This window comes from Ascaphus truei, chromosome 5 (genome assembly GCF_040206685.1).
Source record: "Ascaphus truei isolate aAscTru1 chromosome 5, aAscTru1.hap1, whole genome shotgun sequence".
Lineage (NCBI taxonomy): Eukaryota > Metazoa > Chordata > Amphibia > Anura > Ascaphidae > Ascaphus > Ascaphus truei.
The window spans coordinates 286518613-286534218 of NC_134487.1; the positions used below are offsets into that span (position 1 = coordinate 286518613).

Genomic DNA, 15606 nt, shown 5'->3' on the forward strand with positions numbered 1-15606 from the left:
TAAATAAACACAACTTAAAACAGTAGCTACTGTAATAGACTAATATTAGTCTATTAGCTCCTGTTTTAAGTTGTGTTTATTTACACTGCTTTTTCATTGCGCTACCCTATTCTTCTTCACATACCATTTGAGGATCGCTGGGACGAACCTCCTCGGTTGAGCTGCTGTACCTACTGTATATCGGACCAGTATTGTTTTTATTATTCTCGGCCTCACCACCTGTGTTTGTTTATCTTATACACGCCTCATTCAAGAGCAAGCCTCATTGGAGCGCCCTAGTATCTTCGTACCAATGGGTGACTTTATTACCTCATTTCATTTGCCCAATACTTAGACAGACACCACCTTCACGGTTGTGTGTGTGCTCTGCACATGCACGCCTGCACCTAAGATTTGACAGCCTTGCGTCTATTTTCGTAGGAAAAAACGTTACCTGTCTATTGCACCGCTTACCCCATACAGTGTGTGTGGTATGATTTGATTTGTCTAATCGCAACGCTGACCGATATCTATTTGTTCCTCTTATGAATTGCTGTCAGGCCCATCATTTCTTATATTTAATATAGTCCTCCAACTAAGTGGTGGCCTTTTTTGTCACCTCTCTCTGGGATGCACAAGTGATAAGTCAAGACTGTTACAGTTTCCTTTGAGGCTGAAAGACCAGGATCTGGCTATCGTCCGTAGCCTTCTAAACTACACATATTTCACTTTTAGTTGGGCCATCAGTGATCGCTCCCCCAATTAAGCCCATTTTGTAGATCGGCTTAGACACAGGAAGGGTCTTAACCTGTCATAAACACAATATCTTGTATTTTTAAGGCAAACTGTAACCACATTAACCGCTGAAGCACCAGATAACCCTTGAAGCACCAGATTGATTAAAATACTTTATATTCACCGACATTTTTAGTACAGCAGTAAGAAGTGAAGACGTTGCTTCTTTCCCATGTACTAGCCGGTAAAGATGTACACTGGCGACACACTTTATTCGAGCTCGGCTAGTCCCACGAATTCGGGTATACCCGGGTGTATTGAGGTTTGTGACTGTTTTCTGCCCGAGTGCATTGAGGTATTTTCCAGGCAGGGATTGAAGCATTTTATTCCCGCTGGCTGCAATACTGCACAGTATATATATATATATATATATATACTGCATTACAATTCATGAATTTATGCCATCTGGTAGACACGCGAAGCATTGCAGCCTATTAAATCCTAATCATTATCATTTAACAGATCAGCCGTCCGTCAGCCAGGCATGAACCCAGGCTGGGAAGGCAAACGCAACGGGGCTTGTCAGAGGTGAGGAGCGGCGCATTCCAGGTATCTGCCAGGTACATACTGGGTATTTGCTCGAATAAAGTGTGTCGGTGCAGTACATGTTATTTGCTGCTTTGGGCGAATTTTTGGTGTGCGAATGTTGCTAATATCATCAAAAGTCATGTAAAAAAAAAATCAACTGCATAAAAAGTAATTTATTTAATCAGGGTCACTTTCTCATATTAAAGCCTCATTTCCATTGGTCTCTCTAGAAGGAAGATGTGAAGAAGAACGTTTTCATCATATTTTACCAGGGAGAGCAGCTCAAACAGAAAGTCAAGAAAATCTGCGATGGGTGAGTGTTTAGAACACAGGGATTCCTAGTGTGGGAGGATACTTCTTGTCACTTCTTTTCTTCTCTACTTCTATACTCGGTGTGTACAACACATTATAAACCAATGTGCTGAGTGATAACACTTTAAAAAATGTGGCTCTTGTGATGCGTGTGTGTGTGTAAATATATATATATTCATATTCATATTGTTTTTATATTGAGCTAACCATTTACACAGAATTTGAACAAACACACAGTGTAATGCAGGATGCAATGTAAGGATGGGTATAGCAGACATACATGTAATTAAATAAGTAATTCATGTTCCAAAGAGCTTACACTATGAATTATTTTTATTCAATTGCTGAGTTCTTTGATAGTGACATTGTAACAACTTCTGGATGGCCAATGGGCTGGATAGTTTACGTGATTTACAAAGGGCAATTTTCCCTATAAATACTTGTTGCCTCTTCCATGAATTCCCCCCGTGTAACAAAACACATCTTTTTCCAACAGCTTCAGAGCCACCGTCTACCCGTGTCCCGAGTCTTCGAGCGAGCGCAGGGATATGGTGGCTGACGTCAACACGAGGATTGAAGACTTAAACACCGTGAGTGTGAGACTAGTCAGCCTGGTATAGACAAGAACACCACTGAGAAGAAATGCAGGCACTCAAGTAATGATAGTGGAGCTGGAAAAAAGAAGCACAAACTAAATAAACAACCAAAAATATATAATTGTGCTACTCAACAAAAGCAGTTTCTAGAGACTGTGTACATAACATAAAAGTGAAAAAAATCATGCGCAGTAGAGTGAATACAATAAACAAAGTAAAATTAAAGTGATGGTAAGTGAATAAAGCACTCATATGCATTGTAGATGGATGTCTTGGCAAACTCCTCCTCTCTTGAAAAAAAATGTATAGAGAGGACATAGCATAATACAGTTTTATTGAACATACAAGCAAAAGATGGGGGAGAAAAGATACACTCACATTCTCCCAGTCCTTTGAAGCATTGAGTGCTGTAAGGGCACACTCACACCACTCGGGATCAAGTAATGATAGTGAGCGGACACTTAGCTGCCGGTGCTCTGTATCCAGGGAGGTCCAGGGGTCCCAGAAGAAGCTAGATAGGCAGAAAGGAGGCAGGCACACGGGCTTAAGCAAAAAAAGTTTCATGTGCCATAAATCCAACGTTTCGGCAGTTAGATGCTGCCTTTATCAACGTGACGGCTCACCGTGATACAGGCAGCATCTAACTGCCAAGACGTTGGATTTATGGCACATTAAACTTGTGCCTGTGTGCCTGCCTCCTTTCTGCATATATAGGCAAGAACACCCCCAGCTTCCTGCCTCCCATCACACAGGATCTCAGTCACTTTCCATAGCACTGTAACAGGACCTTATGACTAGAGATTGGCAAATTTGGATCCGCAGGTTCGGCCGCTGAAATCCGCGGACCAAAATCGGATCAATGTCAAAAGGGCGTTTTGTGTGTGTGCGGATTTTTTTATTATTGTTACCAATGCACTCCGCGGGTTACGCAACCCGTGGGCGGATTTGTAGAATCCAATCGAGTGGATTGCTGAATCCGCAAATCCGCCCATGGGTTCTATCCAATGGTGGATTAAGAAATCCGCACGGATCGAAACCACCCAAATCCGTTTGCGGATTTTACACAGCAAAACGGATTTTGGGGGTAACATCTGGGAAAGAAATTGGGGCGAATACGCCCAGCTCTGCCTATCACCCACTGCCTAAACACGTACAGCACCCTCTTCGCCTTACCCTATTATTAGCACTTACATGTAGTCTTCCTGTCTCTGATAGTTTCCCAACACACCAGTTAGAGTGTAAGCTCTTCAGCGCCGGGATACCTATGTGCTACATACACTTCCTAGAGCTATAGAAATAAAGTTGCAATACAATCTACTGAGCCACAGCTTAAAGTGGGCAACCTTGGGTCTCATTATCAACAGGTTACTCCCAATTTTTATTTTATATATACGGCAAACTTGGGGCGATGTAACTCATGATCTAATTGTGTAATATTATAAAGCAGCATACTTTTCATAAAGCCAAAGTCCTACACATATTGTGCAGGGCATCCGTGACAAATCATCCTCTGCTGGGCACGTTTAAGGAGACTATATAGGCGTGTGAAATACTTCAGCAGTTGTACCAAGCATCTTAAAGGCGCAGTTCCCCCTGCACATGTGTGTTAAAGATGTCTTCCCCATGTTGTACAGTACAGTGTGACCTCTCTCGTTTTTTTGTCCCCGTTCATTGATTTTTAAACAATGTGTTTTATCAGTGAAAAAGGAGCCCAAAACCAAAGTTAACATGGTGGCTAAACCTTAAATTAGGGGGGCGCAAACTTTTTTCCCTGCGCCCCCCTGCCAGCGGTTCCCCGCTCTCCGCGCCCCCCTCCACCCCCGCTTACCTTGGCTCTGGCGCCATGATGTCAGGTTGCCATAGCAATGCCACGTTGCCATGGCGACGCGTCTAAGAAGCCGCCGGAGCCAAGGTAAGTAAGGTTTACAGAGGCCTTCGCCGCACCCCCGGCACTTAATTTAAGTGCCTTTGGGTAGCGCGCGGGGCCTCTGTAAACCCCGCGCCCCCCGCAGACAGCAGGGGGAGCGTGCCCCCCCCCCAGTTTGTGCACCGCTGCCTTAAATCACCACCTGGGGTGCTCTAAACAGTATGTGTCAATACTGATCAGCTTGGCCGGAAACTGCAGCTTGGCACAGATAGAATAGTACATTCTCCTCACTTATATGAGTTGATTTCAAAGCAGGTCCAGTCAGGAACCTCACTGCAAACATACAGGCTGGGGACCTCTCAAGATCTGCACTCTATCTCTTCTGTTACGAACTACTTCAGTGTAACGGCTTGTATCTCCGCTTGTTCTGACTCCTCTGTCTGCAACAGCTCTAAGGCCGCGCTTTTAGTGACAGCGACGCTGACGTCACACTGCGGTCGCTGAAAAAATTAAATTGACTTCCATCGACCAAGACGTCGCTTCGCTCCTACTATAAGCGCACGCGACAGATTCAATACATTTGTTTTGACGCGACGTCGCTGGCACTATAAGCACGGCCTTACAGCCACTCTGCCACTCTGCTTTCTGTTTCTCTCCACCTCCCAGCACATGGAATTATATCACGTCCCCTCCACTGTTCCCAGGCAACCCTTCCACCTATCAAAGGGCTTCTAGCATGGAGTCCTTCTCTATCTATACTGGCACGGGAATGGCTAGGCTGAGAGTTCCATAGGTAGGCCTGAAGCCAGCGACTAAATTTATGTGCTTCCCCAGAAATCCACACACTGAGTTCTAACACTTCTCAGTTTACTTTATTCACTTGCCTGCGACATGGGGATGAACTGTGACCGTAGATCCACACACAATGTGGCCCTCGGGTAAATCTGGGAGTAAGGGAACACTAAGGGACCCCCTTACTTTTTGCACCTTGTGATATCACTTGACATCAAAAGACCCTTAGAGAGTCTCTGCATTTTGGGGGGGGGGGGGGGGGGGATCTGCAATCTAACCACAAGCTGCTTTAGGGAAATACAGAACAGTAAAGTATACTGACAAATATTCAGGACCCTATTTATATTGTTTGTACCATTTCACAATAAATAATATTAGACACATTTAATTATGAGGCAGCAAATCCATTATTTCCCATGATACAATTTTTGACCATCCTAAAAAATAGAAACAAATTGATACCTCAGGTATGCGACAAAATAAAAACGAGATGTAGGATTCAGCATAAAAAATAACGGGTCTTTTAAAAATGGATTATCATGCATTGAAGCCTGTAACTTTTCTGCCATTAGCGCCAGCAACGCGTTGCACACAGATGCGCTGCAGGAGCTGAGGTGAGCATACTCACCCTCGCTCTGCCTTGCAGGTCATCACCCAGACGGAGTCTCACCGGCAGCGCATGCTGCTGGAGGCGGCTCAGAGTCTGTGCAGCTGGGGCATCAAGGTGAAGAAGATGAAGGCCGTGTACCACGTCCTCAACCTGTGCAACATCGACGTCACCCAGCAGTGCGTCATCGCTGAGATCTGGTGCCCCGTGGCCGACAAGGAGCGCATCAAACGTGCGCTTTACTGTGGCATGGTGAGTGGAATATGGCAGGGTGGCAGCTGCTCCTGTTGCCTACATATTGTCTCCCGAGCGGCCCCATTTGGATGTCTGCTGTTGTGTTGTAATAAGGCTGCCGTGCTCATGAAGCATCTCTGTTGGTGCTTAAATTAAATCCCCTTCATTTATCATAAGGCCCAGTAACCCATTGCAAAGTGATGCAAAATCAGACTTTGCAATTCTTTAAATCCCTTTGCTTCTTGTATTCTGTATTTGTGGTGGTGTATTTCCGGGTAAAGTTGTGTCTGTTATTGCAGGAGCGCAGCGGTTCCACCATCGCTCCCATTGTGACCGACATACCCACAAGGATGGAGCCACCAACCTTCAACCGCACCAACAAGTTCACATCAGGTTTCCAAAACATTGTGGATGCCTACGGGGTCGCGAATTACAGGGAGATGAACCCAAGTAAGAACCTTATCCCAGTCATTACATTCAAATAAGAACCTTATCCCATTCATTCATTCAACTAAGAGCCTTATCCCATTCATTCATTCCAACTAAGAACCTTATCCCATTCATTCATTCCAACTAAGAACCTTATCCAATTCATTACATTCAAATAAGAACCTTATCCCATTCATTACATTCAACTAAGAACCTTATGCCATTCATTACATTCCAACTAAGAACCTTATCCCATTCATTCATTCCAACTAAGAACCTTATCCCATTCATTCATTCCAACTAGGAACCTTATCCCATTCATTACATTCAACTACGAACCTTATCCCATTCATTCATTCCAACTAAGAACCTTATCCAATTCATTACATTCAAATAAGAACCTTATCCCATTCATTACATTCCAACTAAGAACCTTATCCCATTCATTCATTCCAACTAGGAACCTTATCCCATTCATTCATTCCAACTAAGAACCTTATCCCATTCATTACATTCAAATAAGAACCTTATCCCATTCATTCACTCCAACTAAGAACCTTATCCCATTCATTACATTCAAATAAGAACCTTATCCCATTCATTAAACCCAACTAAGAACCTTATCCAATTCATTACATTCAACTAAGAACCTTATCCCATTCATTACATTCAAATAAGAACCTTATCCCATTCATTAAACCCAACTAAGAACCTTATCCCATTCATTAAACCCAACTAAGAACCTTATCCCATTCATTACATTCAAGTAAGAACCTTATCCCATTCATTAAACCCAACTAAGAACCTTATCCCATTCATTAAACCCAACTAAGAACCTTATCCCATTCATTACATTCAAATAAGAACCTTATCCCATTCATTCATTCCAACTAGGAACCTTATCCCATTCATTAAACCCAACTAAGAACCTTATCCCATTCATTCATTCCAACTAGGAACCTTATCCAATTCATTCATTCCAACTAGGAACCTTAGCCCATTCATTAAACCCAACTAAGAACCTTATCCCATTCATTCATTCCAACTAGGAACCTTATCCCATTCACTAAACCCAACTAAGAACCTTATCCCATTCATTCATTCCAACTAAGAACCTTATCCCATTCATTACATTCAACTAAGAACCTTATCCCATTCATTACATTCAACTACGAACCTTATCCCATTCATTCATTCCAACTAAGAACCTTATCCCATTCATTACATTCAAGTAAGAACCTTATCCCATTCATTACATTCAACTAAGAACCTTATCCCATTCATTACATTCAACTAAGAACCTTATCCCATTCATTACATTCAACTAAGAACCTTATCCCATTCATTACATTCAACTAAGAACCTTATCCCATTCATTAAACCCAAGTAAGAACCTTATCCCATTCATTACATTCAACTAAGAACCTTATCCCATTCATTAAATCCAACTAAGAACCTTATCCCATTCATTCATTCCAACTAAGAACCTTATCCCATTCATTAAATCCAAGAAAGAACCTTATCCCATTCACTAAACCCAACTAAGAACCTTATCCCATTCATTCATTCCAACTAAGAACCTTATCCCATTCATTACATTCAACTAAGAACCTTATCCCATTCATTACATTCAACTACGAACCTTATCCCATTCATTCATTCCAACTAAGAACCTTATCCCATTCATTACATTCAAGTAAGAACCTTATCCCATTCATTACATTCAACTAAGAACCTTATCCCATTCATTACATTCAACTAAGAACCTTATCCCATTCATTAAATCCAACTAAGAACCTTATCCCATTCATTACATTCAACTACGAACCTTATCCCATTCATTAAATCCAACTAAGAACCTTATCCCATTCATTACATTCAACTAAGAACCTTATCCCATTCATTACATTCAACTAAGAACCTTATCCCATTCATTACATTCAACTAAGAACCTTATCCCATTCATTCATTCCAACTAGGAACCTTATCCCATTCATTCATTCCAACTAAGAACCTTATCCCATTCATTAAATCCAACTAAGAACCTTATCCCATTCATTCATTCCAACTAAGAACCTTATCCCATTCATTAAACCCAAGTAAGAACCTTATCCCATTCATTAAACCCAACGAAGGGGGTCATTCAATCTGCTCCAAGCAGGCTGAAAACTCCCATTGATTTGAATGGGAGTTTTCATCGAGTAGCAATGTGATGGGCCCTATGGACCTCATCCCATTCAATGAACCCAAGTAACAACCGTATCCCATTCTCTTCATAAGAAACTCAACTTTATCCAATGGCTGAAGGAGCAGATCACTGTCTTTGAAGTGGGTGAACCCATTTTGAGTTCCATTGTGAAGTCTACTTGTGTCCTTTAAACAAGTCACTTTTCCATAGGCACTAACATTTGTATTGTAAGCTCTTTGTGGTGGTAGCAACAAATCACTGTGTACTGTACATATAGCACTGACACTATATAAGAAAGAATGAGTGGTTATGATGTCCATGTGCATGCCGTGCAGTCAGGTCACACAATTATTTAGAAACGACGATCTGAATTAAGGAAAAACAGCTGTTTCCACATAACAGAGATAAGTAAAACCGCCTGGGAGTGAAGTTCTCTGTACATGATAATCAGTGGGGCCATGTGCCCGGATTCCATTTTTGTTTTCTTTTTTGTTTTTATCATAAAGGTTTTTTATTTTAAGGTTTTGTGGAAGTACAGGAATAAAAAAGGGGATCAGAAAGGGGAATTGGGAGGGGCTGGGGTATAACACTGTACAAAAAAATCAAGGGATTCAAATTAGAGGGGATAAGGGTATTTATGGGGAGGGAGGGGAAATGTTGCAAATATCGTAATGATATACATGACACCTGCAAGCTCATATTGAACCCCCAAATATCCACAACATATATATAAGCATATAAGTGTCACAGAGGAGTGCTACTGAGCATGGCAATATATATTTAAAACCAGAGACAGAACATGAAACACAGACAGAGCTCAGTGCACATCCAGTGAAACTTATACACGGTACAGTGCCTAAATATATATGTATAGATATCTATTAAATAAAATGGTCTTTTAGTTTAACATTTTGGCCAAAGTGTTGTAAGCCCCATAATATATGGCTCAGGGGCTTACAACACTTTGGCCAAAATGTTAAACTAAAAGACCATTTTATTTAATAGATGTCTATACATATATATTTATCCACTGTACCGTGTATAAGTTTCACTGGATGTGCACTGAGCTCTGTCTGTGTTTCATGTTCTGTCTCTGGTTTTAAATATCGTAATGAACAAAGTATCCTATCATTTAACTTTTATACAGCATGGTAGGTAAAGAGTTTTACACGACATTATAGACTTGGTGACTCCCTAGACATCCCAATTACTTACGGTATAGCGTCATGGAAGACCTGACAAACGTAGCGTGTTCCCATTTCAAAACCCGCAAGTTCCATTTCGCCATATATTTGTTTGAGGAATCATCGATCCAGGCCGTGAGTTTTCCTAGAGCCATAATATTCCATACCCTTGTGATGACTATAGTAAGTATATGACCCTTTCCAGGCTGCCACAATGGCACAACTGGTACCCCCTAACAAAGTTCTGGTACCAATGAAGGGTAACACGCTCCCTGGTACCATGCGCACAGGGTGCGCCCCAACATAGTCTTTGTTCTCCGGTAAGGGTCTAGGTAACCCCCTCCCTGGTACAGCCTCAGAGAGAGGTTCCCCCCTTCCTTAACTTGAAATGGGTGCCCAGAGTCCCTGGTAAAGCCTCGGGAGCCCGGCCCCTGACTCTCCTGTTCTGCACTGCTGCAATGTCCTGAAAGCCTGCCCTGTTCTACATCTCAGCAGCGCCTCCAATTATAGCTCTGCCCCCCCCCCCCCCCCCCCCTCCTGGGAAATATTGCTAAAGCTACAGGTGTAATGGTGCTAGTTACCATTGAGGGTTCAGGAGAGATGAGCGTCTATGATGGTACGGGGAAACAGGACAGGCTTTTGGTGATCCTTTAGGCTCTTCTCATAATGTCAGCGCCTCCCAGTCATAGCAGGCTCCAGGTGTACTGAAGACAGTCCTCACCATGACAGTCTTCTCTGATACACCTACCCAATAGACTGTAGACTCAGGAAGGGGTATATACAACAGGATCCTTTATTGGCATCCACTGCAGGTCTTAGTACAGCGGATACATGTTGTTAGTATAGGATCTCAGGCCTCTGGATGGTGCTTGGCCTTGTCACAAGTGAGGCCTTGCCATCTGGAATATCTTTGGCTGCAGTCAGCCCCCGGAGGGTGAGACTAGAAATGCATGTCTCAACCCCAGGAGGGGAAGAGCTGGACTCACTATAATTTAGAACACTCCTCCCTAAGGCTACGTCCATAGAGGGGGGATCAGTTCGGAGCCGCGCGGGCGCGATCGGGAGGCGGGGGGAGGCAGAGAGAGGTGGGGCAATGACGTCGCTGGGCCAATCGCCCGCGACGCACAGACGTCAACGTCACGGCGCCGTGACGTTGGCGCTGCTTCGCGCTGATTGGATGTTTTCAGCCGACAGCGCTCTGAAAAACAGCTTGGCTGTCGGCTGAAAAATCCAACTCCTCAGCATGCCTGCGGACGCTCGCGTGAGCCCCCTCTAAAGACATCCTCATTGAGGATGCAGGGGCTCAGCACGGAGCGTTCACACGGCTCAGCGCTGCTTGTCCTTCTATGAACGTGGCCTAAGGCACAGAGGGGGAGGCAGGAGGTCTGTACCATAATTGGCTGCACACAACCCAGTTCACCTCCACCCCGGTCACTCAGAGAGGCAGCATGGGGGGGAGGGAAGGTAAACCCACAGGATAGCCTGCCACTGCCTGTAGCTACTAGGACTTACGTGACAGGGGCAGAAAGTATAGTCTGGACCAGCCATGGCTACATGAGCATATCGACGTCGGGCATTCGACGTCACATCATGCGCACCCTTGACCTATCTGATCGTTAGTGGTTTGGGTAGGGGATATTTTATTCTGGAGCTACAAAAGTTCCATCTTGGATTTAAGGGCGTGGATCTTTTGATTTTTAGACTTTGTCTTTTTAGAGGATATTCTTATGAAGACTCCCCTTATATAAATAAGCCTTATGAGTCAACCATGCTCAGCTCGGTGATACCTCATGTGTGGTGTTCGTAATGAAGAAGAATTCTAGTTTGTCTGATATTTGTAGTGCTGGGCCTGGGTTGGTGATAATTACATTGTTTGATCTCCATGAATGTATTGATATGGGCCCTTGGCAGTTTTTTTTAAGGCCAATCTCTGCTGGGCCGTGGTCCTTTTCCCTTTCTTATCTCTCTTTTCCCTGCTCCCTCCTTACAGCTCCCTACACCATCATCACCTTCCCCTTCCTCTTTGCGGTGATGTTTGGTGACTGTGGCCATGGGGCTGTCATGTTGGGAGCTGCCCTCTGGATGGTTATGAATGAGAAGAAGCTGCTGGCTTCGAAGAACAATAATGAGGTGAGATTATTGGCACACTGCGTTGTCCTCTTTCTGATGTTGTCTTCCTTTATGATGTTGTCTGTTGACTGCTCCTTCCTGCAAAACTCGCTTGTCCCCATGAGTGTCTATGGGCCGTGGTTACTCACTGTCAGCAGTAACAGATCAGGAACAATGGGTTGCAGTTAAGGGATTGAAACACACTAGCCCAAGTCCACAGAAGGATGCTAAGGCTGAGGACCCGCTGCACGCACCCTTGCTTGACGGCGGCGCGTGCAAGCCATTGAGCCCGGGGAGAGGGGTGAAGGAGGATGTGGGTCCGTAGGAGAGGAAGGGGGTGGGAGGGGTGTGGGTCCTCTCCTTCCTGCTGCTCTATGTGGCGGTCTGCCTCCTCACCACATGGAACGCCGATATTCTCCGTGTTGTAACAGATCCGCCTGCAGCTACCTTCCAGTTCTCCCGTGTTGCTCCTCAAGTCTCGCGAGATAGCGATCGTGACGTCACTCGGTTAGTGTTTGTACCGAAGCGCCAGGGAGCAATGTACACATACATATACACATACATAAACAAATATACATACACACACTCCCCCCCCCCCTACCTTTTGGAGGTGGGGGAAGCTCTGACAGCTCCAGCCCCCAGTGCTGATAGGCTCACCAGCGCACCACGTGACGCGTCACCGCTCGGGATCACAATCCTCTTGCATCTCCTGCCGGCTGACGCGTCACAGCGCGTAGTGAGCCGTGCAGCGAGGGACTGGGGCCGGCTCAGGAGGAAGTCACGAGCTGGTGAGTGACGCGCCCGCGGCCGCCGCCAACCGCAGCGTGTCCTCAGCCTAAGTTTTGCCGCGCATCTACTCCCACTTACATGAAAGTTTAGCATCATTTTGTGGAGCTGGGCCATAGAAACTCGCAGGAATCATTTCTATGCAGTAGAAGCAGTAAACATATCTCAAATCAAATCATTAAAGTAACTATCTATTCTTTTTAGAACTCAGCTCTCAGCCATTCATATAAAAGCGAACGATAAAAAACAATATTACTATTTAATTTGTGATTTTAGTTATGAGGCTGGAATGACTTTCTTTGCTGCTAATGTATAAAACATTAGATGAAGAAGAATTCGCTTGGTGGACAGGTCGGTTGCACAGGGTTTAGCCTCAGACCCCAGGGTTATTTTTATATCTATGACACCTGTGTCTGTCCCAAGCAGTTTTTCATTTCTTTAGTGTGATAGCTGCGATCACCTCTCCTAAAGACTGCTCCATGCATCTACTACAACTTTAGTTAACTGGGTCTTCCACCCTCCAGTTGCAGAGACGTGACCACTTGTTCCAGCATTTGAAACCCACACGGTTGCCAACTTGCCATTAAAAACATAAATATGAAAAAAACAAACAGATTGAATGTTCTAATTTAAAAGTGAACTAGAGAGATTGGCCAGAGGGAAACCCCATTATGTCACTGATGTTCAGGGCCACCGACGGGGGGGGGGGGGGGGGGGGGAGGTTAGGGCCAGGGCAAGTGTGGCAGGAGGGGGGGGGGGGGAGCTGGTCGGCATTGCTGCCGGGCTCCGGCTCTTCCCCAGCTGCGGGCCTCCCTCACTGACAGTCCCATGCTGAGCTTCTGACACTGGCACGCACGGGCCTCTCTGATGTTGGCACGTGCCGGAAGCAAGCTGGGCTCAGCTTCTGGCGCTCACTGGCGTGAGAGAGAGGCTCGGAGCTTGCTGACATTAGAGGCTCGGCGTGAGGGAGAGAGACCCACAGCTGCGGGAGAGCCAGGGCCGCCACCCCAATGTAAGTCTGTATTTTATATGTATGTGGGGGGTAGGGTTTTTTTAATACTGTATTAATGAAAAAAAATATGTATGTATGCATATGTGTGTGTGTGTATATAATGTGTGTGTGTGTGTGTGTCTGTGTGTGTGTGTGTGTGTGTATTTGGGACAGGTGAAGGGTTTATAAGTATTTGGGGGGTGAGGTTTTATATATATTTGGGGAGTGTTTTTTTTATATCTGCATTTGTATTTTTTTTCTATGTATTTGGAGGTTGTTTTTTAAAATATGTATTTGGGGGTGGGAGGGGTTTGTATTTGGGGTGGTGAGTTTTTTTGGTGTGTATTTTGGGGGGCATTGTGTGAGATGGGGGAGGGAATGATTGTGAGGGGGGGATTGTGAGGGGGGATTGAGTAAGAGTGGGGTAATTGACGGGGGGGGGAATATGAGAGGAGGGAGTGAGGAAAAGAGGGAGTAAGGCTGCGTCCATAGAGCAGGAGACGGCGCATGCTATGTAGCTCGCGCCAAAACAAACACTAGGACGACAATGTATTTGTGCATAGTGCGTGCGCGACCGGGTAACGTGAGCAGTTCACCCCCCAACACGCCTCCCTGTCACCTCTGCCTGCAGGGCAGAAAATATCTCCTGCTACAGGCGTGCGTGCGCTGCGGAGCGCAGAAGCTAGCGCATTCCACTATGGACGCAGCCTAACAATGAGATGCAGGGGAGAGAAATACATGTGAAGCGGGGTGGTGGGATTGAGTGAGAGTGGGTGAGATGGAGGGGAGTGAAAAACACGGGAAGAGGGGGGAAATAGAGGGGGACGCAAGGTGTGAAATGGGGGGACTCGTAAGACCGCCGACTTGGGGGCTTGTGGTGTAATTCTAGTCCTGGGCCCTTGTAAAATCTGTCTGCGGCCCTGCTGATGTTAGCAGGAGGTTCAGGGTTAGTGATGGATACATTGGTGTGGAACTCAACTTGTTTTTCTGACCCCTCTGATGCTGAACCATTCCACCTCCAGATCTGGACCACGTTCTTCGGAGGACGGTACCTTATCCTCCTCATGAGCGTGTTCTCCATCTACACCGGCTTCATCTACAATGACTGCTTCTCCAAATCCTTCAACATATTTGGCTCATCCTGGAGAGTTCGTCCCATGTTTAAAAACGACACATGGAAGTAAGTTTTTCATTTCACAGCCGACTCCCGAGCATCTGGGGATCTAGCATAACAAAATTCGTTTAGATCACACATAGTATTGTATTGTATTGTATTGTATGTCTTTATTTATATAGCGCCATTAATGTACATAGCGCTTCACAGCAGTAATACATGTGGTAATCCAATAAATAACAGATAATATAAATAACAGATCATGGGAATAAGTGCTTTAGACATTAAGGAAGAGGAGTCCCTGCTCCGAGGAGCTTACAGTCTAATTGGTAGGTAGGGAGAACGTACAGAGACAGTAGGAGGGAGTTCTGGTAAGTGCATCTGCAGGGGGCCAAGCTTTATGTGCCATGTGTTCAGAATAGCCACAGTCCTATTCATATGCTTCTTTAAGCAAGTGTGTCTTAAGGTGGGTCTTAAAGGTGGATAGAGAGGGTGCTAGTCGGGTACTGAGGGGAAGGGCATTCCAGAGGTGAGGGGCAGTCAATGAAAAAGGTTTAAGGCGGGAGAGGGCTTTAGATACAAAGGGGGTAGAAAGAAGACATCCTTGAGAAGAACGCAAGAGTCTGGATGGTGCATAACGAGAAATTAGGGCTGAGATGTAAGGAGGGGCAGAAGAGTGTAAAGCTTTAAAAGTGAGGAGAAGAATGGAGTGTGAGATGCGGGATTTGATCGGAAGCCAGGAGAGGGATTTCATGAGGGGAGATGCTGAGACAGATCTAGGAAAGAGTAGAGTGATTCTGGCAGCAGCGTTTAGGATAGATTGTAGGGGAGACAGGTGAGAGGCAGGAAGGCCGGACAGCAGGAGGTTACAGTAATCAAGACGGGAGAGAATGAGGGCCTGAGTCAGAGTTTTAGCAGTCGAGCAACAGAGGAAAGGGCGTATCTTTGTTATATTGCGGAGGAAAAAGCGACAGGTTTTAGAAATGTTTTGAATGTGAGGGGCAAATGTGAGAGAGGAGTCGAGTAATGGTAATAGTAATAGTAATAGTAATAGTAATGGGCCTTTTGTGTAAAGGTAAAGAACTGTTTGCTCTG

General features: G+C 44.9%; 2 protein-coding genes across 2 annotated transcripts in view; both read left to right on the forward strand.

Annotated features, from left to right (window-relative positions):
- LOC142496096 (V-type proton ATPase 116 kDa subunit a 4-like) overlaps positions 1-15606 on the forward strand; it is a 48337-nt gene that overhangs the window by 16562 nt on the left and 16169 nt on the right. The window contains exons 8-13 of the mRNA XM_075602496.1: positions 1533-1615; positions 2111-2204; positions 5516-5728; positions 6010-6160; positions 11502-11641; positions 14420-14577. Coding sequence (XP_075458611.1) covers positions 1533-1615; positions 2111-2204; positions 5516-5728; positions 6010-6160; positions 11502-11641; positions 14420-14577 — 839 coding nt within the window. The remainder of the gene's footprint in view (positions 1-1532; positions 1616-2110; positions 2205-5515; positions 5729-6009; positions 6161-11501; positions 11642-14419; positions 14578-15606) is intronic.
- Positions 1-15606, forward strand: part of LOC142496097 (V-type proton ATPase 116 kDa subunit a 4-like) — a 115180-nt gene that overhangs the window by 16548 nt on the left and 83026 nt on the right. The window lies entirely within an intron of this gene.